The 23,057-nt window shown below is 46.5% G+C and overlaps 1 protein-coding gene across 5 annotated transcripts in view; it reads left to right on the top strand.

Annotated features, from left to right (window-relative positions):
* The first annotated feature begins 3,792 nt into the window (after positions 1-3,792).
* Positions 3,793-23,057, top strand: part of NHEJ1 (non-homologous end joining factor 1) — a 139,944-nt gene continuing 120,679 nt past the window's right edge. The window contains exons 1-5 of one of the 5 annotated variants that reach the window (XM_084805586.1): positions 3,798-4,202; positions 14,745-14,934; positions 15,610-15,819; positions 19,184-19,322; positions 21,885-21,943. In XM_084805586.1, coding sequence (XP_084661712.1) covers positions 14,746-14,934; positions 15,610-15,819; positions 19,184-19,322; positions 21,885-21,943 — 597 coding nt within the window. In that variant the 5' untranslated portion in view covers positions 3,798-4,202; position 14,745. Of the gene's footprint in view, positions 4,407-14,744; positions 14,935-15,609; positions 15,820-19,183; positions 19,323-21,884; positions 21,944-23,057 lie in introns of all 5 variants that reach the window. The other 4 variants (XM_084805613.1, XM_084805623.1, XM_084805593.1 and 1 more) reach the window with 4 other exon arrangements.

The following is a 23,057-nucleotide window of genomic DNA, read 5'->3' as shown; positions in this document are numbered from 1 at the left end:
AATTTGGAGTTTGCTGTAATGCTGCATCAATTCTATTGTACCACTCTTTTATCATTGTTGTTTTTGAGCTGTTTTTATTCTGTAAGCCCTCCTAGAAACTTTTCATGAAGGGGTAGCCTATAAATATTGAAAATAAAGGGAAATAATTAACAACGTATGTCCCTTATTGTAGGTCAGTAGAACTTGATGAAACATGACACACCTACAGATTGATTCTAGAAATCTGGATAGACAAACCTAGACCAGGACTAAAGCTTGATGTCCATTCATATATCCTACATATACTCATTTGAGTCCGATTTATACAGGATGTGGGCCATGTGGAAAGCCTTACTGATGTAAACTTTCTACATCTACCTAGTCATGTTTAAATGTGCTTACCACATGAGCTGAACCATTTATATGTCACAGTAGCATATCAGCAGTGCATGTGCCTGGGCCATCAGTTGGGGGCATGCTAACATAGCACACAGGCTAAAGACACTCAAACGTGAGAGCCAGTGTAGTATAGTGGGACTCATGAGATCTGGCTTCCAGTCCCTACTTGGCCATGAAGCTTACTGGGTTTCTTTGAGCCAGTCACCAACATTCAGCCTAGGCTACCTCATAGGGTTGTTGTGACGATCAAATGGAGAGGAGGAGGTCCATGTAAGCTGCCTTGGGTTTCTTGCAGGAGGAAAAAGGCATGATATCCCTTCCTTTAGCACTCAAATGTCTATATGGAGAAACTCATGAATGTCTGTTCATTTAACTAGTCAGGGGAAATAAGGTTGCATCCTAAAATACGTGTTATCTTTAGCTTCGTCCTCTATAGATGATACAACGGCAGAAAGAGGGGCCTTTCAGTGCAATTCCTGGTACTGTCAGATCTCTGTTCTCTCATCTGAATTTCTATATGTACCAATAATCAGAGGCAAGGAATCTGTCATTTACTTCATCTAAAAGAACGCCTCTTCTCTATATTCTGCAAACACCTGCTTTGCTTACAAAAATCACACAGCCAATATCTTTGTGTGAGTAATCTCTTAGGTTTGTCAGGAGCACTTTTCACTTCATACATTGAATATGTGGGGTGGGGGCGTTCCGCTTAATGCATACATGGATCCTATCAGATACTACTGTATGCGTTTAAGACTCTTTCTACACAATCAGAAGCCCTGCTTTTTCAGTGGTATGTGTGTAAGATCATGCTAGGCACACATTAAGCTGAACATATGATGGTAAGGAGCAGGGATAGTGTCCTGTTTTCCCCCACCCATGTGTTTAAGCTAACATGTGAAATATTCTAGTCATATGATCCAGTGGAGAGAGTTTGACTTGGATGTGAGACCTGACTTCAGTTAAATCCTGTCTTTCTGGATACTTTGGATTTCTGGGTTCTTGATTTGCATAACGAGAACCAGTGACCACGGGGTCCATCACACAGGTGGAGAATTCCACATCAATGCTGGTTCTCTCCCCATCCAGTATCGTTGCAGGACTGGGTCGTTCTCTTTAGATGGCTGTCCCTGTCATGTTATTTTTTGTTTCTTTCCTTCTCATGGGGGTGGTGATGCCGCTCGGAGACATTGCCACCTTTCCGCAAAAAAAGCATTAGAATCATAGAATAGTAGGGTTGGAAGGGGCCTACAAGGCCATCGAGTCCAACCCCCTGCTCAATGCAGGAATCCAAGTCAGAGCATCCCTGACAGATGGCTGTCCAGCCTCGTCTTGAACGCCTCCAGCGTGGGAGAGCCCACCACCTCCCCAGGTAATTGGTTCCATTGTCGTATTGCTGTTACAGTCAGGAGGTTTTTCCTGATGTTCAGCTGGCATCTGGCTTCCTGTAACTTGAGCCCATTATTCCGTGTCTTGCACTCTTGGATGATCAAGAAGAGATCCTGGCCTTCCTTTCTGTGACACCCTTTCAAGTACTTGAAGAGCGCTATCCTACCTCCCCTCCGTCTTCTCTTCTCAAGGCTAAACATGTCCAGTTCTTTCAGTCTCTCTTCATAGGGCTTTGTTTCCAGTCCCCTGATCATCTTTGTTGCCCTCCTCTGAACCCTCTCCAGCTGGTCTGCATCCTTCTTCAAGTGTGGTGCCCAGAACTGGACACAGTACTCCAGATGAGGCCTAACCAGTGCTGAGTAGAGGGGAACTAGTACTTCCCAGGATTTGGAAGCTATGCTTCTATTAATGCAGCCCAAAAGAGCATTTGCCTTTTTTGCAGCCACATGACATTGTTGGCTCATATTCAGCTTGTGATCAACAACAGTTCCAAGATCCTTCTCGCTTGTAGTGTGGTATCCCCCATCTTGTAACTGTGCATTTGGTTTCTTTTTCCTAGGTGCAATTACATACGTTTGGGGTGTAGTGACAGCTCCTCCCTGGTTCTTGCCCCTTTCCCTCCCCTTGCATGTTACTGGTGGATGGGGACTGACACGCAGACAGTCTCCCCACCGATCTCCTGGGCCCCCCTGCCTCCCGTTCAGTATTTCTGACAATCTCTGCCATTTATCCAGCCATTTACTCACTGGGAATGCACAGCAGGGGGCATGTCCCCGGCAGGTTGGAAGGCCAACCTGCCACTCTGCCAACCTGCTGCTCTGCTGCCTTGCCGCTCTGCCGACTGCTGCCTTGTTCAGAATGCTGCAGGCTGAAAATGGCAAGGACCCAAAGCGGTGCAGGCAAGGGAAGGCGACACGCCCCACAGCCCATTGTCACCGCCTTTGCCATCGTGACCGCACCCCCAACAACCCAAAACAACCGCCCACAACTGCCAACACACTGCGGTTCATTCGCGCTAGGGGAGAAATACACGGGGAGGTCACAGAGCTCCATTTGTGCATATTTGGAAAAATACCACATTTTTCCGTTTGAGGAAAACATGGGATAGGTGGGTGGAAATGGTGGGATAATGACTGGATGATGATGATGTCATGTAGGGGATTTCTACACCAGCTTAAAATCCTGCATTTAAATTGGGGCTTTCCACTTCTGTTTTAAATGCAGGATCACAACTGATTCCCTTTACACGCACTTCCTTCTCTGTAGATGGCCATTCCCATAGCATTATGTTTCCTTGAACAGCATTATACACTCTCCAGGTTCAGTGATACTTGCTCCTGGGTTCCTGCCCCTTTCCCTCCCCTTGCATATTACTGGTAGATGGGGACTGACATGCTGACAGCCCCCCCCCCCCATCTCCCCGGGCCCCACCTTCTCTTCCATGCTTTTGGCCATTCTTTGCTGCTCTGCTGCCCCCCCCCCCCGCTGCTCTGTCGCTGTTTTGAACAGACAGGCTAAAAATGGCAAGGAGCCAAAATGGCGCAGAAGGGGGAAGGCTGAAGGCCCATCAGACCTTTGTCACCACCTCTGACATCAGCGCTTCATTCACATTAGGGGAGAAATACATGGGGAGGACATGGCGCTCCATTTGTGTATATTTGTGCATTTTTTCCGTTTGAGGAAAACACGGGATAGATGGGCGGAAATAGTGGAATAATGACTGGACGGTGATGTCATGTAACGGCCCCACACAATTCAGGGAGTGAGCGACCATGAATGTGCAATAAACTGGAGGTGCAGAGCCGCCCCATATCTTGGGTTAATATGAGGAAGAAGGTGATAAGGTTTGTGAAGAAGTACTTCCACTGATTTGTATCCAACGGTAGTCTAAGTCCCATTCATTTCAATGGATCTACTCTGAGTAGGACTAATCTTGGATGCAGCCCAATGTTTAGACTGTAAACTTGGGTCAGACTCTGGCATGACCTGTCCTCATTTGTTTGTGCTACTCTTTTCAACCGCCACGTACACCGGAAGGTAGACAAGAACACACACAACTTTGCAAATGATAAGTGTTATAAAAATTATAAATAGCAGTTATTGCATTTTTGGTTTGACGCTGCAATCCCACAAAGCTTCACACGACAAAATCAGAGCCAGACCGCGCGCACCCTCCGGCCTTTAGCTTTCCTGGTACTGAAGGATTTCCAGAGCGGTGCGTGTGTGTGTTCATACGTTCATACAGAGGAAAGCTCCTCCGCTATTAGCTGGCGCCAAGTGACCGAATGTAAACGGGACAACGCCATAGGTGGAAAAGTTCCTCAGAAGCAGCTCCTGGGGAGCAGCGGCAACAGGACTGTTTCCGCCACTGCCTGAATCTCCTCCCCCTTCTCGGCGCGGCCTCGAGTTCCTTGCTGTGGGAGCCGGAATTCACGGTAAGGAAGACCCGGGACGGGAAGGGGAGAGTCCGCGGGGTTTCCCAACGGGGATCCACCGCCGCCAGCCTCCGCAATCCCGCGAGGGATGGAAGCCAGGAATTCCCGCCTTGGCCTGAGTCGGCGGCAAACCCCTCCAGGACTACAACTTCCGGCATGCCTTGAGAAATGAGAATGGTGCGCTGGGAGTTGTAGTTTCGAGAGGTGAGCCGTGTGGGTGCACAGGAGACGGGTCGAGGGTTTGTTGTTGTTCAGTCGTTCAGTCGTGTCCGACTCTTCGTGACCCCATGGACCATAGCACGCCAGGCCTTCCTGTCCTGCGCTCTCTCCCGGAGCGTGCTCAAGTCCATATTCATTGCATCAGTGATGCTATCTAGCCATCTCATCCTCTGCCGTCCCCTTCTCCTTTTGCCTTCAATCCTTCCCAGCATCAGGGTCTTTTCCAGAGAGTTTTCTCTTCGCATTAGGTGGCCAAAATATTTCAGCTTCAGCTTCAGTATCTGTCCTTCCAATGAGCACTCAGGGTTGATTTCCTTTGTTGTTGTTGTTGTTCAGTCGTTCAGTCGTGTCCGACTCTTCGTGACCCCATGAACCATAGCACGCCAGGCCTTCCTGTCCTGCGCTCTCTCCCGGAGCGTGCTCAAGTTCATATTCATTGCATCCGTGATGCTATCTAGCCATCTCATCCTCTGCCATTCCCTTCTCCTTTTGCCTTCAATCTTCCCCAGCATCAGGGTCTTTTCCAGGGAGTTTTCTCTTCGCATTAGGTGGCCAAAATATTTGAGCTTCAGCTTCAGTAGCTGTCCTTCCAATGAGCACTCAGGGTTGATTTCCTTTAGGATGGACTGATTTGACCTCCTTGCAGTCCAGGGCACTCGTAAGAGTCTTCTCCAGCACCACAGTTCGAAAGCATCAATTCTTCGGCGCTCAGCCTTCCTTATAGTCCAGCTCTCACAGCCATACATTACTACTGGGAAAACCATAGCTTTGATTAGACGGACCTTTGTCGGCAAGGTGATGTCTCTGCTTCTTACTATGCTGTCTAGGTTTGCCATAGCTTTCCTCCCAAGGAGCAAGCGTCTTTTAATTTCATGGCTACAGTCACCGTCTGCGGTGATCTTGGAGCCCAAGAAAGTAAAATCTCTCACTGCTTCCATTTCTTCCCCTTCTATATGCCAGGAAGTGATGGGGCCAGATGCCATGATCTTCGTTTTTGTAATGCTGAGTTTCAAACCAGCTTTTGCACTCTCCTCTTTCACCCTCAACAAGACGTTCTTTAGATCCTCTTCGCTTTCTGCCATTAGGGTGGTATCGTCTGCATATCGGAGGTTGTTGATAATTCTCCCAGCAATCTTAATTCCGACCTCTGATTCATCCAACCCGGCATTTCTCATGATGTAATCTGCATATAAGTTAAATAAGCAGGGTGACAATATGCAGCCTTGTCGTACTCCTTTCCCAATTTTGAACCAATCGGTTGTTCCATGTCTGGTTCTGACTGTTGCTTCTTGACCCTCGTACAGGTTTCTCAGGAGACAGGTAAGGTGGTCTGGTACTCCCATCACTTTAAGAATTTGCCACAGTTTGTTGTGATCCACACAATCAAAGGCTTTAGCGTAGTCAATGAAGCAGAAATAGACGTTTTTCTGGAATTCTCTTGCTTTCTCCATGATGCAGCGAATGTTGGCGATTTGATCTCTAGTTCCTCTGCCTCTTCGAAACCCAGCTTGTACTTCCGGTAGTTCTCGGTTCGCATACTGCTGAAGCCTAGCTTGTAGGATTTTGAGCATCACCTTGCTGGCATGTGAAATGAGTGCAATTGTGCGGTAGTTTGAACACTCTTTGGCGTTGCCCTTCTTTGGAATTGGAATGTAAACTGACCTTTTCCAGTCTTGTGGCCACTGTTGAGTGTTCCAGATTTGTTGGCATATTGAATGCAGCACTTTAACAGCATCATCTTTTAGGATTTTAAATAGCTCGGCTGGAATACTGTCATCTCCGCTAGCTTTGTTGTTACTAATGCTTCCTAAGGCCCACTTGACTTCACTCTCTAGGATGTCCGGCTCAAGTTCAGTGACCGCACTATCATGGCTATCAGGGACATTCAGATCTTTCCTGTATAGTTCTTCTGTGTATTCTTGCCACCTCTTCTTAATCTCATCTGCTTCTGTTAGGTCCCTGCCTTCTTTGTCCTTTATCATGCCCGTCTTTGCACAAAACGTTCCCTTGAGATCTCCGATTTTCTTGAAGAGATCTCTAGTCTTTCCCATTCTGTTGTTTTCCTCGATTTCTTTGCATTGTTCATTTAAGAAGGCCTTCTTGTCTCTCCTTGCTATTCTCTGGAACTCTGCATTCAGTTGGGTATATCTTCCCCTTTCTCCTTTGCTTTTCGCTTCCCTTCTTTCGTGAGCTACTTGTAAAGCCTCATCAGACAGCCACTTTGCTTTCTTGCATGTCTTTTTCTTTGGGATGGATTTCGTTGCTGCCTCCTGAACAATGTTACGGACCTCCGTCCATAGTTCCTCAGGCACTCTGTCTATCAGGTCTAATCCCTGAAATCTATTCCTCACCTCCACTGTATATTCATCAGGGATATGATTTAGGTCATACCTGAACGGTTTAGTGGTTTTCCCGATGTTCTTCAATTTAAGCCGAAATTTTGCAAGAAGCAGCTCATGATCTGAGCCACAGTCAGCTCCAGGTCTTGTTTTTACTGACTGTATGGAGCTTCTCCATCTTTGGCTGCAAAGGACATAATCCATCTGATTTCGATATTGACCATCTGGTGATGTCCATGTGTAGAGTCGCCTCTTGTGCTGTTGGAAAAGAGTGTTTGCTATGATCAGTGTGTTCTCTTGGCAAAACTCTATTAGATTTTGTCCTGCTTCATTTTGTACACCAAGGCCATGCCTGCCTGTTATCCCGGTGATTTCTTGACTTCCTACTTTAGCATTCCAATCCCCTATGATGAAGAGGACATCTTTTTTTGGTGTTAGTTCTAGAAGGTGTTGTAGGTCTTCATAGAACCGATCAACCTCAGCTTCTTCGGCCTCAGTGGTTGGGGCATAGACTTGAATTACTGTGATGTTGAATGGTTTGCCTTGGATTCATACTGAGATCATTCTATCATTTTTAAGATTGTACCCCAGTACTGCTTTTCCCACCCTTTTGTTGACTATGAGTGCTACTCCATTTCTTCTAAGGGATTCTTGCCCACAATAGTAGATATGATAGTCACCTGAATTAAATTCGCCCATGCCTGTCCATTTTAGTTCGCTGATTCCCAAGATGTCGATGTTCAATCTTGCCATCTCATGTTTGACCACCTCCAGCTTACCTTGATTCATTGATCTGACATTCCAGGTTCCTGAACAATATTGTTCTTTACAGCATCGGATTTTCTTTTCACCACCAGACACATCCACAGCTGAGTGTCCTTTCGGCTTTGGCCCAGCCGCTTCACTCTTTCTGGCGCTACTTGGAAATACCCTCTGCTCTTCCCCAGTAGCATATTGGACACCTTCCGACCTGAGGGGCTCATCTTCCGGCGTCATATCTTTTAGCCTTGTGATACGTTCCATGGGGTTTTCTTGGCAAGAATCCTGGAGTGGGTTGCCATTTCCTTCTCCAGTGGACCACATTTTGTCAGAACTCTGTGCCATGACCTGTCCGTCTTGGGTGGCCCTGCACGGCATAGCTTATGGCTTCACTGAGTTACGCAAGCCCCTTCGCCACAACAAGGCAGTGATCCATGAAGGGGAGATTTCCTTTAGGATTGACTGATTTGACCTCCTTGCAGTCCAGGGGACTCGTCAGAGTCTTCTCCAGAACCACAGCTCGAAAGCATCGATTCTTCGGCGCTCAGCCTTCCTTATAGTCCAGCTCTCACAGCCATACATTACTACTGGGAAAACCATAGCTTTGATTAGACGGACCTTTGTCGGCAAGGTGATGTCTCTGCTTCTTACTATGCTGTCTAGGTTGGCCATAGCTTTCCTCCCAAGGAGCAAGCATCTTTTAATTTCATGGCTACAGTCACCGTCCACGGTGATCTTGGAGCCCAAGAAAGTAAAATCTGCCGCTGCTTCCATTTCTTGCCCTTCTATATGCCAGGAAGTGATGGGGCCAGATGCCATGATCTTCGTTTTTTTAATGTTGAGTTTCAAACCAGCTTTTGCACTCTCCACTTTCACCCTCAACAAGACGCTCTTTAGATCCTCTTCGCTTTCTGCCATTAGGGTGGTATCGTCTGCATATTGGAGGTTGTTGATAATTCTCCCAGCAATCTTAATTCCGAACTGTGATTCATCCAACCCGGCGTTTCTCATGATGTACTCTGCATATAAGTTAAATAAGCAGGGCGACAATATGCAGCCTTGTCGTACTCCTTTCCCAATTTTGACCCACTCGGTTGTTCCATGTCTGGTTCTTACTGTTGCTTCTTGACCCTCATACAGGTTTCTCAGGAGACAGGTAAGGTGGTCTGGTACTCCCGTCTCTTTAAGAATTTGCCACAGTTTGTTGTGATCCACACAATCAAAGGCTTTAGCGTAGTCAATGAAGCAGAAATAGACGTTGTTCTGGAATTCTCTTGCTTTCTCCATGATGCAGCGAATGTTGGCGATTTGATCTCTAGTTCCTCTGCCTCTTCGAAACCCAGCTTGTACTTCCGGTAGTTCTCGGTTCGCATACTGCTGAAGCCTAGCTTGTAGGATTTTGAGCATCACCTTGCTGGCATGTGAAATGAGTGCAATTGTGCGGTAGTTTGAGCACTCTTTGGCGTTGCCCTTCTTTGGAATTGGAATGTAAACTGACCTTTTCCAGTCTTGAGGCCATTGTTGAGTGTTCCAAATTTGTTGGCATATTGAATGCAGCACTTTAACAGCATCATCTTTTCGGATTTTAAATAGCTCAGCTGGAATACTGTCATCTCTGCTAACTTTGTTGTTAGTAATGCTTCCTAAGGCCCACTTGACTTCACCCTCGAGGATGTCCGGCTCAAGTTCAGTGGCCGCACTATCATGGCTATCAGGGACATTCAGATCTTTCCTGTATAGTTCTTCTGTGTATTCTTTCCACCTCTTCTTAATCTCATCTGCTTCTTTTAGGTACCTGCCTTCTTTGTCCTTTATCATGCCCGTCTTTGCACAAAACGTTCCCTTGAGATCTCCGATTTTCTTGAAGAGATCTCTAGTCTTTCCCATTCTATTGTTTTCCTCAATTTCTTTGCATTGTTCATTTAAGAAGGCCTTCTTATCTCTCCTTGCTATTCTCTGGAACTCTGCATTCAGTTGGATATATCTTCCCCTTTCTCCCTTGCTTTTTGCTTCCCTTCTTTCTTCAGCTACTTGTAAAGCCTCATCAGACAGCCACTTGGCTTTCTTGCATTTCTTTTTCTTTGGGATGGATTTCGTTGCTGCCTCCTGAACAATGTTGCGGACCTCCGTCCATAGTTCCTCAGGCACTCTGTCTATCAGGTCTAATCCCTGAAATCTATTCCTCACCTCCACTGTATATTCATAAGGGATATGATTTAGGTCATACCTGAATGGTTTAGTGGTTTTCCCTACATTCTTCAATTTAAGCTGAAATTTTGCAACAAGAAGCTCATGATCTGAGCCACAGTCAGTTCCAGGTCTTGTTTTTACTGACTGTATAGAGCTTCTCCATCTTTGACTGCAAAGGACATAATGCATCTGATTTCGATATTGACCATCTGGTGATGTCCATGTGTAGAGTCGCCTCTTGTGCTGTTGGAAAAGAGTGTTTGCTATGATCAGCGTGTTCTCCTGGCAAAACTCTATTAGCTTTTGTCCTGCTTCATTTTGTGCACCAAGGCCATGCCTGCCTGTTATCCCGGTGATTTCTTGACTTCCTACTTTAGCATTCCAATCCCCTATGATGAAGAGGACATCTTTGTTTGGTGTTAGTTCTAGAAGGTGTTGTAGGTCTTCATAGAACCGATCAACCTCAGCGTCTTCGGCATCAGTAGTTGGGGCATAGACATGAATTACTGTGATGTTGAATGGTTTGCCTTGGATTCGTACTGAGATCATTTGATCGTTTTTGAGATTGTACCCCAGTACTGCTTTTCCCACCCTTTTGTTGACTATGAGTGCTACTCCATTTCTTCTAAGGCAGTCTTGCCCACAGTAGTAGATATAATGGTCACCTGAATTAAATTCGCCCATGCCTGTCCATTTTAGTTCGCTGATTCCCAAGATGTCGATGTTCAATCTTGCCATCTCATGTTTGACCACCTCTAGCTTACCTTGATTCATTGATCTGACATTCCAGGTTCCTAAACAATATTGTTCTTTACAGCATCGGATTTTCTTTTCACCACCAGACACATCCACAGCTGAGTGTCCTTTCGGCTTTGGCCCAGCCGCTTCACTCTTTCTGGCGCTACTTGGAAATACCCTCTGCTCTTCCCCAGTAGTATATTGGACACCTTCCGACCTGAGGGGCTCATCTTCCGGCGTCATATCTTTTAGCCTTGTGATACATTCCATGGGGTTTTCTTGGCAAGGATACTGTAGTGGGTTGCCATTTCCTTCTCCAGTGGACCACATTTTGTCAGAACTCTGTGCCATGACCTGTCCGTCTTGGGTGGCCCTGCACGGCATAGCTTATGGCTTCACTGAGTTACGCAAGCCCCTTCGCCACAACAAGGCAGTGATCCATGAAGGGGGGGGTCGAGGGTTAAAGCAGCTTAAAAATGTTTCAAAGCGTCAAGGCAGCCTCCCCCGCCCGCCCTCTGGCCCAGCTGTGGTCGAGCGGACTTGCGTGCGAAAGCGGAGTCGAGACAGTCTGTGGTTGCGAGCGGTCTTCGGGCCCTCCATCCCACTGCGCCCCTTGCTCCTCTAATAATGCTCTTCGCCACCCCTTTGCTCCCCCAGACTAGTTCTGGAGTCGCCCCTGGATTTATTACCAAATAAGTCAGATCTGCAAAGAGTCTTGTGGCACCTTAAAGATGAACACGTTTATTCTGGCATAAGCTTTTGTGCATGCTGTCGACTTCATCAGACGAGTGGAGCATTAACCTCAAATTGGCGGATTTATATACATGTGCTGGGGAGTGCGGTGGGAGAGAAATGTAAACTGGGTTGTCAGAGAAAACTGAAATGTGTAGTACAGTGATGATTGCCTTCACAGTGGCGATTCACAAAACGTTTATTGGGTGATAATACTGATATAATTGCATTGGTGAACTGATCAATAAATGTGAGATAGGAGCTAATACGATTATGTATCCTGAGATGCCAGAGAGGTGGCTCAAAAGTTTCTGTTTTTACCAAAGGCTGCAGTCCTATATGCACGTAACTTCAGAGTAAAACTACATAGAATCCTACTGCGAGAATTTGTTTTATTAAACATTCGTAAGTATCCAAATGTCATAGTTGGTTTACTAATGCCATCTACTTGGTGCTGGCTAGGTTATTGCAGCCTTCCCCAGCCTGGTGCCCTCCAGATGTGTTGGACTGCAACTCCCAGCATTCCCAGTCAGTCATGCTGGGAGTTGCAGTCCAACACATCTGGAGGGCATCAGGTTGGGGAAGGTTGGGTTATTGCAAAGAATGAATACAACAGAGACAGCATTGCCAGAGTACCCATTTGGGATCCTTGCTCTTCCAGAACCTCAACATTCTGGAATTTTGCTCAGAATTGTCCAAGGACGAGGATTCCAACCTTCATCGCACTTTCACCCCTTCTCTTTTTTTTCTTCCAGCGAACACCATATATCACTTCACCTCAGGAAAGTAATTGCAGGCAGCCAGATTCCTTTCCTTCTCACCTTAGGCAGCAGGGGAGCCAGGCATAGCCACTTTCCTTCTTGCCTTAGCTAGTTTAAAGCGGTGTTGGTTCTCCCCTTCTCTGCTGTCTTCTCCCCAACTGGCTCTCCTGTGCAAAAGATCAACAACAGATAAACAAAATTGCCCTTTTCCATTCCCCCAATGGCACTGTCAGAGGAGGGAAGGAGCTTAAAACAAACTGAGAAACAGAGAGGGAAGGAAACTCAGTGTCTCATAATCAGCTGCCATAGGGTGGGTGGACACACAGCAAACCACCCCTGGTTGGGGCAACAAAAGCAGTATGGCAGAGAAAACTTGCCCTCTCCCTAACCATCCAGCATGTTCTTCCAGCTGTGCTCTTGACTGAGATTTCCAGCCATGCTTAGAATTGCAATCATACTGATTAAGGGCTAAACTAGATGTTCTGTGAGAGTTCCATGACTGAAATTCCAATTGTTCTTTTCTTTCTTTCTTTCTTTCTTTCTTTCTTTCTTTCTTTCTTTCTTTCTTAAAAAGCAGTACTCTGTGTGTGGGGGTGGGGATTTCAACTAGAGCTGTGGCATGGAAGGAAGGGGGAGGGGTCTACCCCATGCCCCCATCCCAATTCCCCAACTTAAATTGCCTCCCACCCTGAAGCTACCACTAGTCTCAGAGGTGAAAAGAAAGCAGCATTTGGTGGCAGTCATACCATGCTTTTCAAGTCTGGCTATCTAGGGATGACTGATGAACAAGCCTATTTTGTGAGAGCACAAGTAAATATAGGCAACAAAAAATCAGTCCAGAGCATCTTAATATTTTTATTTATTTATTTGAACTACTTGCATACTGCTTGATGTCTAAGATGTCTAAGGGGTTTACATAAAAAATACATAAAGTACAATATAAAAACCAATGTCAAACTAGTATAAAATGATAAATACATTAAAACATTATGGAAACAGTAAAACAGAGCAGTGCAATTACACATCAGCAGCCTGAGTAAATAGGTGCATCTTCAAGAGGTGTCTAAAGCTCACCACAGTTTCTGCCTCTTGGACCACATATAGGAGAGTGTTCCAGAGGGTGGTGCTACTACCTGCTACTACCAAGAATGCCCACTTGTGCATGACAACATGCTGTTGGGCATGGAATGACCAATAAGGCCTCCTCGGAAGATTATGGGGGTCAATTTGGTGTTTATAGGAGAAGATGGCTGACTAGGTATCCTGATCCCGAGTTGTTTAGGGCTTTGAATCTCAGCAACAAAACCTTGAACATGGCTCAGTAGCTAATAGGCAGCCAGTGCAGTTATTTTAATACAGGTGTAATATGCATGCTCCACTGAGCATTCTAGCTGCTGCATTCTGCACTAGCTGCAGGTTCCAAACCAAGTGCAAGGGCAGCCCCACGTAGAGCACATTACAGTAGTTTAATCATGCGGTTACCAGTGCATGAACCACAGTGGCTAAGCTATCTAGGATTGGGTGTAGTTGGTACACCAAATGAAGTTGGTTATAGGTGACCACTGAGGTCACCTGGATCTTCGGTAATAAGGATGGATCCAGGAGCATCCCCCAAAATATGTACTTGCTCCTTCAGAGGGAATGCCGCCCGGTCCAGAACAGGCAAATGCCCCAATTCGTGGACCTGGGAACCTTAGAGTCTCTGTCTTCTCTGGATTAAGTTTCGGGTCTTTAGCCCTCAGCCAATGCATAACTGCATCCAGGCACCGGTTCAGAATGTGCACGCCTCTGCTGATTCAGATGTCACAGAGAAATAGAGCTAGGTGTCATCAGCGTACTGGTGACACCTTGCCCCAGATCTAATGACTGCTCCCAACAGCTTCATATAAATATTAAATAATATCGGGGACAAAATTGTGCCCTGTGGCACTCCACAGTTCAACTGTCAGGGGACTGAGGCACAGTCACCCAATGTCATTCTCTGGAACTGACACCATTCCAGAGCTGAACCAATGTAAAACAGTGCCCCCAACTCATGGAGGTGGTCCATGAGGATACCATGGTCAACAGTATCGAAAGCCACTGAGAGACCAAGAAGTAACGGTCACACTCCCCCTGTCCTGAAGAAGGCCATCAATCAGGGCGACCAAGGCTGATTCTGTCCCTAAACTGGGCCTGAACCCAGATCCCAATAATCAGTTTTATTCAAGAGTGCTTGCAGTTGAGATGCCTCCACTGTCTTGAGCACCTTACCCAGGGAGTATTTGTGACCGGACAATGATTGGGATGAGTCTTTGGGTCCATCTTCATGTTCAGCAAGGGGGTAGTAATCTTGCAACAGTTTAGTGACCTCTGAAAGTACCTCTTGATGCTCAGTGACTGTATAACTGATATTATCTGTTCAGTCCAAAAAGGAAACTGGAGGCTTAGGCAGGCTGGTCTGGAGTAAATAATTCAGTGCTTGAACTACCATTGATTTGGGAGCATTTTGATGAATTGTATCAGAATTAGCATCATGTTTGGGGGCCTTTCACAATCAAAGCTCAGGGGGACAAGTTTCAAATATTAAAAATAAGAGCCTATGACATTACAATCCTGATCTCTTTTCAAAAGTTCCTTTCTCCTGTACTTTTGGGGGGCTGTGTTTCTGTTATTGGTCTTACTGTTCTTTAGGGACACGTTCAATTTATTTACTATATAGAAATAAGAAACAACACATTTACATCAAACTTATCAAAGCACATTTCATGATGGCGGGCATTGAGGATCTAGATCCAATTTACCAATTTACATCCAATTTACAGGATGGAGAGCCCTGAGGGTCCAGACAGCAGACTCCTTCTGCAGCCCTGGACTTCAGTCTGCTTTGCTGAGTCCACCACACTGATGGCCAAAGCTTGGTTTGGAGATGCCAGCTATGCCTTGCTCCTCTCTGACCTCAGCAATATGTGGTATGAAAGTGCAGATACTGAGGTGATACAACAGAGGTCGAAGGTAAGTGAAAAATTAGGGATTGTGAGATGTGTATATGGTGTACCCGCCTCTGCAGCTATCTGATCAGTCCAGCTTGAAGGAAACTCCTATCAAGGCAATTCTGCAGAGAGAAGACATCCCTGATTGTCATTAGCCCTGTTTTGCAAATGTCTTGCGATCTGCACTGCTACCCTATTTCTAGGCACAGCCAACTAGGAAAAGCCTCCCCAGCCCCCACTGAAACAAAATATTAAAAATGATAATTATGAAGTGGCATGGAATGCGACTGGCCTGAGTGTGGAATTGTCACTTGTCAGAAGTGCTTACAACCCATGCCCAGCAGGTGCTTGTCACACTCATATTCATCCATATTCCAACATTTATGTATGTTACTATTAATTTATTAATTACATTTCTATACCTCCCAATGGCTGAAGCTCTCTGGGTATTTGAGTAAAGAATGTGTTATCAGGAAGGATAGACTGCATTTTCCCAGGTACAAACTAATGAACTGTTGAGTGCTTTGGAAGTGGTTTCTGGAGCTTTTGGACAACACATCTGTGCACACATACATCGCAGTGGTGTGTGAACTGTGAGGGCCAGAGGGAGGCGGTGGTGGGGAAAGCCGCCCATTCTGTGAGGACGATTTCTTTCCCTCGTCATTCCTGGCTATATACTTTTTCTTCACTCTCCCAGGAGCTAAATAAGCGGTTGACGGCTCATGTATCTTCCTTCCTGAACCGCTTGCGCAGCCTGGTGTGTCCCCTTCTGGAAGGGCGAAAGAACAGCTCCACCTCCTTCTCTTGCCAGCTAAGCCCCAGCACACTGACTCTTCATGTGAAGAGTGAACTCTCAGGACTACCTTTCTACTGGGACTTCCACTGTTTGGCTGCGCCTGTTGAGATGGTGAGTTGAACAAGGATGCTCATGGACTGAGGAGAGGAAGGTCAATGCATCAGTGGAGTACAATTACGGCTTGGTTTCTGGATCTTCCAAGTGAAGCGTAATGATTTTAGGCTGACAGAAGATAGGAAGCCCAGGAGCTCCCACCTGGAACTGGGTGTGTTCTAGGCACAGAGCAGCTACATCTTTGGTTAATGGAAGCATCCCTACCTATGAACTAAAATGAAGCAAGGACATACCTCTCTGTCCACAGCCTTTGTTTCAGCCCGGCATGTCAGTTTATTGGCAGTTGCTCTAGATCTGCTTGTTCTCCGTGTGAAGCTATGAGGACAGCTATGTACCTGCATTGACCATCAGCTGCCAAAAAACAGATCCTCAGAGGCAGCCTTCCCTCAGCCTGCTGCCCTCTAGAAGTTTTGGACTACAACTCCAAGCATTCCTGCTCATTGGCCATCCTGGCTCGGGCTGATGGAAACTGAAGTGCAGAACGTTGGGAGGGCACCAGGTGCGGGAAGGCTTTAGTAGAGCACGAGACCTAGTGCAATGTGGGACTGGAGCAGATTTATTTATTTATCTCAAATATTTTCAGGTTGCCTTTTGGGATAAGGTCTTCCCAAGGTGCCGTTTAATAAATACAACCATAGCATCCTTTGAGCACCTCAAGACACTGTTTGTCAGCTGGTGGGTTGGGACCAAAAACTGTCTCATGGCCTGACCTAATGTGGGTAAAAAGTTAAGAAGTGAGTCTTATACAAGTTTGGGTAAACGTGGGTCCCAGCTGTTAAAAAGATTGAAGACTGCCACCATAAGATTGCCTGCAAGCTGGGAAATTGTATTCTATTTTTTTAAAAAGAGTTTGCTTTAATGTTTCTGGATGGTACCCCTGTATGTCTACCCCACCACCTACTGGTTGCTGAGAGTTCTCCTATATGGGGTTTGTCTGTCTGCTTGCATAATTCCATCTAGAATGTGGTAAACTGGTGACATTTTAGGATCAATTTTGCTCAGTTAGATGGATAAATATATCCCAATCATGTAGTTTACACTGATTGGTTACAGTTTTGTCATGTGTGCACCAGGGGGCGCAGCGCACCCGGGCAATGGTCTTTGTTGGCTTGGCTCACAAAGATTTGGCTGCATTATGTCACTTCAGTTCTATTATTACTTGCATCTCAGAGAGCATGAGAGCTGTACTTCTTTTTTAAAGCGAAATATATGGCACCTGTACAAAAGCTGAAAATCTTTCAGTTCTGTACAGGCTGGTGTCTCAAGAGCACTGGCACTTTGGAGTTAATGGGTCTAGAATTTAGACATTGCTTATGCGTTATTTTGCATTAACTGTTGGCTGTTAAGGGTTGAATGGGTCCTGCATTTACTCTAGTGGACATGCCATTAGGTGACTTAGGCTGCAATCCTATGCATGATTAGACAGGAAAAAAGTCCTATAACTCCCATCCTAACTAGGAAATGCTGGGAGTTGTAGGACTTTTTTCTGTCTACACATGCATAGATTGCACCCTAGGGTAAGCATGGCCTTTTGCCAGTGTTGTGCTGTGTAATTCAACAGCTTCACCTGTTTGTGTCATGACTCGAGTTGAGGAAAGCTGCGTGGATAGGTTGATTGAAGTCCCTCATATAGTAGTATATCTCTGTTTTCTCCCTTGTCTTGATACGCAATGGGCCGGAACCGCATAGGGTTTTAAAGGTCAAAACCAACACCTTGAATTTGGCTCAGAAAACAACTGGTAACCAGTGCAACTCCTTCAGCACCAGAGTGATGTGATCACGCCGGTGGCTGCCTTTAATCAGGCGAGCCGCCGCGTTCTGCACCAGCTGTCTTCAAGCAGCGAGCACCAGATGTGTTGGACTATAGCACAGCCAATATGTGGAGATGATAGTTTTGTTGTGTTTTTAGGGTTTTTAAGGATTTTTTTTTTTGCAAACACAGCAATAACATCAGCAACAACAGGAAAAAGGGGGGAAAGAAAAGAAAAAGAGGGAGGGAAGGATTTAACACTTCCATTTCAAATACATACGTTAATATAAACAGTCCATATATCTAAATAAGCATCCATATGAGATTAATGGTTGTAGGAGATAAGTTCAAATGTAGCAAGAGCAGTAAGATCTTCAGTCCACTGAATGATATGTGATGGGTGTTTTTCCTTCCAAGCTTGAAATATAAGTATCTTTGCAACTGTAGAGGCTCTCAGTATCCACTTTTGCTGTCCTTTTGTTAATCCCCGCATCACAGGGATGTAATTTTAAAGTGCATGGACATCTGCTATTATCACAGATTTTTCAAGAACAAAATTTATACAAGCGATGGCTTCCAACCAGAAAGAAGCCACTACAGGACATGCCCACAGCATATGCCTCAACAGAATCTAGCAGTGCCAGCCAGCTTCTTTTTAATAAGCCGCTGTGGTGTCCAATATATGTAAAACATCCATTTTTGTTGAACCGGCCTTGGTTTTAAATCTACAGAAATAGAACATATGGTGTCTCGGTCAGCCTTCCCCAACCTGGTGCCCTCCAGATGTGTTGGACTACAGCATGGCCATTGTCTGGAGGTGAAAGTTGCAGTACAAAATATCTGGGGAGCATAAGGTTGGGGGTGGCTGGTCTACAATGTTGCAGGACAGTGTGTGTGTGGTCAACGGCTGAGCTTGTTCTCGCTTCCCAAGGAAGGTAGATTTTCTTTCTTCTGTTCAAGATGAAACAGACGTAGCCAGATCTCTTTAAGGAGCTGACCTAACATGCCAGCACCCTTAGTCCATGAAGGCATGTAAAGCCAAGGAGTGCACAGAGGGGACAAGACCTTGGTGCCGTCATGATTTGAGGGTAAAGATGCATTTTGTCTTTGATCTTTACATCTCTCTTTCCCTGTGCTGCCTTATAGAAGGTCTGGCTTATGTGCATTCCTCCTTCCCATGCAACTTTCTGGGAGGTGCTGGGACAGCACAGACTGGGTTGGAATTGCACCTTTCTTGCAGAGATAACCTGCAGCTTCAGAGCAACCTTTATTTTTAAAAAGACTGTATGGCTAAGCTTGTTGCAGAGCCCTCTGCTGGCAGGCAGCAGAAAGGCAGGCAGTTCCTACTATGGTCTGCGGACCAGCATTGCTCCTGGCAGGGTCCCAAGAAGAGATACGGCATATGAGATGACAGAGATGCTTCTCCCCACCTGCAGCCTGCCTTTGCCAGGCCCATGCAGCACCCGCTGTCTGGCACGGAGGCAGTTGTGACTTCCCCGGCACTCTCAGCATCCACAAACCTGGTTTTGAAATGGCTTGTTCCTGGCGCCAGGCCCTCTGCCGTCATTTCTGCTGCTTGACCCTTGCTCTCTGTTCTGTGCCCCACAACAGATGTCCTGCCACCTTGTGCGGCCCCTGATGGCGATGAGCTTGGCGTTGCAGTGTCAGGTGCGGGAGCTGGCGTCCTTGTTGCTCCAGAAGGATGCAGAGATTGAAGATTATCAGGAGAGTGGGGCTGCTCTCAGTCGAGGTGAGGTGCTGTCTGCCCTCCACGCTGCTCTGGGACACAAGCTTCCTTCTTTCCTTCCTCGAGGCTGGCCCCAAGCGTGCAGCCTTTGGCCACCGGCCAGCCTGACCTGGGTTTCACGGGCAGCTGCTCTATCCTAGTAACCAGAAGCACTGGGGTCAGCATCCTCGGGGCTGGAAAGAGCTGGACAATGACCAGTAGCTGAAGTGCTTGGGGGTTAGCCAAAAGGCTCTTTCTTTTTCTTTGAGTGCCTGGCTGCTGCCCAGGAGGCTGGGGCCAGTGCCAGCTTGTAAAGGAGCTTGAATGGTGTCAGGCTGTTCTTTCTCATGTGCAGAAGCTCAGCGAGCTCTTGGAGCAAATGGGGGCTCCTTTGCCTTTCTCTCGCTCCCCCCCCCCACACAACTACAAAGTTGCAGCCAAGCTCCCAGGCTTGCTGCCTAAGCTACTTGCTGGCGGTAGATGCCGTTCCTAGATGCTGCAGCCAGAGAACAGAAGGATTCAGGCCGGTCAGGTAGGGATTGGTTAACACCAGTGATGCTTCAATCAGGGTTTAGTTCTCTGGAAGGTAGGACAGAAGAATGGGCTTGTATTCCCTTGGACCTCACCTACATCACACCATGTAATCACTTGTCACATGGTCTTCAGAGCCTCCTTTCCCCCCACCCTGCTTGATAATAGCTGGGAAGTGGCCCAGGACTTCACATTTGGTACAGCATGCTCATCTGATTTAAGTTGTCTGATCAGATAGATGCCAACCACTGTTCCCACTGATTATTTATACAGCCGGGAGATCTATCTACCGCCTGTGGAACGGGGCCCTGCAGTCATCTACAGCTTCCATTTCAAGCCATCCAGTATTTTGAGGGTGAAGAAATGGGAAGCTCCCTTGGAAGTCTAGGCCTGAATAAGGGTCTCTGTGGCTCATATATCTGCCAGGATTACACCATCCTGGCCAAGTAACTCACCAGGCTATCTGCTTGAAACTCATTTTGGGCAGGGGAAACTGTTCTGAGATTTCAGTTTCTTTTTTGAATGATTGGTTGGGGCAGGAAGGGTGAATTCTTCTCTGAGATCAAGAGGCCTGGTCTGGTTCCTCCCTGTAGATGCACACCTGTGCACACTAACACTGCCAGACATGTTGGTTCTCATAGTTGGATGTATTACAATCATTAGGCTTGTATATATGTTACTTGTCACCTCCTATTTTATATTGGTCTGAAAAGACAAGCTGAGTTGGGCTAGGGATTTTCTGAGCCACTGAGGACAGAAAATCTGCACTGCCTGCACAGGAAGGAGCTCTGTTTTCCCAGTGCTGGGAAAGAGGATGTAATACAGTTGTGCTGCAATTGTCCTCAGTTACTCTGTGTCACATATGGGCAACCTGTGGCCTATAGGCTGCATATAGTCCTTTGCCCAAGGAGCCTCTGGGCTGCTCCACCCACTTTTCCCTGCCACCCAGCTGCTCAGCCATCAATTATAGGGTGGGGAACAAATCAGGATCGCTGGTGGGGCAGGGTGGGGGAGGCTTTAACCTCACCCCCATCCCAGCAATCCCAGTGGAACAATCTGGCCTGAGACCATGGTGTATGGCAGAGAGGTTTTGACCTTGCTCCCCTCGCAGCAATCTGGCTCAGGATCATTGGGGCAGAGTGGCTATCACCTCATCCCCCTTCCAGTGGTCCTGATACAGGGCTTATACAGACCACTGACTTTTCAGTGCCACTTGCCAGCAGCCAGGTGTAAAGCTCTCTCTCCTGGGATGTTTAGGAGTCGTAACATTGTCCTTTTCTACATTCTTATTTCATTTATCTTCACTGTAGCCCTGGGACTGTCCCTACAGGCTCAGGTTTGGGCGGAGAGTGAATTTTTCAGACCCTTCAGCAAGTTTTGACTGGGTTCACACCACGGTAACCCACGCTCCTTGGTTGAGTGTGGGTTATTGTTGAACCATGGGTTGTTCGTTGAATCACGGGTTAGCATGTTGTCCAAACCCAGGACATTTTCCGCCAGGTGGCTTTTTTACCATGCAGTGTGGTTTATTTTTCTTGAACAAGCCTCCTTGAGAACCCATGGTTTGTTGTTGGGTTGTTTATGGTGGTTAACAAGCCACCCTGTGGAAAATGTCCTGGGTTCAGACAACATGCTAACTCATGGTTGAACAAACAACCCACGGTTCAACAACAACCCACACTCAACCACTGAGTGTGGGTTAGCGTGTTGTGTGACCAGCCCCAATGGGTTCAGTGCTATATTCATCAGACCATACATGTTACATCTTACATGCTGATGTGGTTACTAACATATTCAAAGGTGTACCTTAGTTGAGGTGCCCAATAGCCATTACTGGGGACTTCTGATCTAACTCCCTGTGGGCTTAACACAGGGTTAAGGGTGTTGGCTAAACTTTGTTGTGTTCTCAGAGGGGGACAGGACTGCTTGAGTCATCTTGCCATGGAGGAGGTTATGGTATGATAGGGTCTGAACAAGAAACTGGGGCAGAGAACTTGCATACCTGCCTAATTCGGAACCTCACTCATTCCACTCTCTTTGGTGCTTCTGTTGCAGAGCGTCTAAAGACAGAACCTTTCAAGGAAGAATCTTTCTTGCAGACATTTGAGGCTGAGGTAGGAGAACTTCCCTGCTTTTATTCAGTTTTTCTGTATTGGGAAAGGGCCTCTCCCAGTTAATCTGGCAAATCGTAGCATCGTGGGAAGTTGTGGGCTGTAGCTGGTGTGTTATGTTGTAGTGTTTCAAGTTGTAATGAGCTGTAAATGGAATATCTCATTTCTACAGTTCTGTGCTTGTTCCAGCCCACTGCCGCCCTGCCTCCTGTTGGCCCCTCTTCGTCCTGCGCAGTTATACTAAGAGTCCCTATGAGCTGCAGGTCTACACTGATGAGCATGGTTGTGGTTGCGCCATGGGGGGCTTTGGTTATGTTAACTTTAGGCAGGTGTGGTTACTTTACCATAGGATTGTGTAATGCTGTCTTTCTGAGCTGTTATACAGTCATGCTGTGAAGGGCCAGAGTAAATGAGCCATTGTTGTATTGTGCTAGCTTAAGCTTCAGTTAGCATGATGTGTGATTGTGTCATGGAGCCTGGATTAGCATGGAATCTAAGTGAGAATTTATTAAGGGCATATCCATCCCACACAGATGTAAAACTGCTTTACTAGTCATCCTCTCTCCCCAGAGGATCCTAGGAACTGTAGTTCTACGAGAGGAAGCTAGGGATCACTATTAGAATCCTAGCATTGCACCAAACTACAATTCCCAAAATTCTTTAGGGTAAGGGCTCCTTCACACGGAGCTTTTGTTCTGCGACCAAGATTGCTCCTTCACGGAAGTTTGTGGGCTCTTTACATGATGCCGTGACCCTGCTGTGACCCGCCTGCACTAAATGCCTTTTGTTCCGTTTTTAAATAGATCGCAGATAATGAGCGACCAAATTACCCTGTTGTGTTCCGTTTCAGTTTCCTCTGTGAAAAGAGTTAAAGCGGCAAGAAGAGGAGTGAGATCAATGAAAGATAATGGAAGACTCAGATATGGGGAGAAGGAGAGGGGAAGGGGAGGGGGGAAAGAAAGCACATGTAAAGGGAGTCAGTTGTGATCCTGCATTTAAAATGGAAGCAGAAAGCCCTGTTTTAAATGCAGAATTTTAGGCTGGTGTAGAAATGCCCTAAGTCATGGCAGTTAAGGTTGTGTCAAGGCAATACAAGTTTGTGCTATGGATTTGCCCT

The sequence above is a fragment of the Heloderma suspectum genome, chromosome 1, assembly GCF_057233095.1.
Source record: "Heloderma suspectum isolate Gila_16-S chromosome 1, 16-S_ref, whole genome shotgun sequence".
In the NCBI taxonomy this organism is placed as follows: Eukaryota; Metazoa; Chordata; class Lepidosauria; order Squamata; family Helodermatidae; genus Heloderma; species Heloderma suspectum.
The sequence above is the reverse complement of the archived record's forward strand: the minus strand, read 5'-3'. Positions and strand labels throughout refer to the sequence as shown.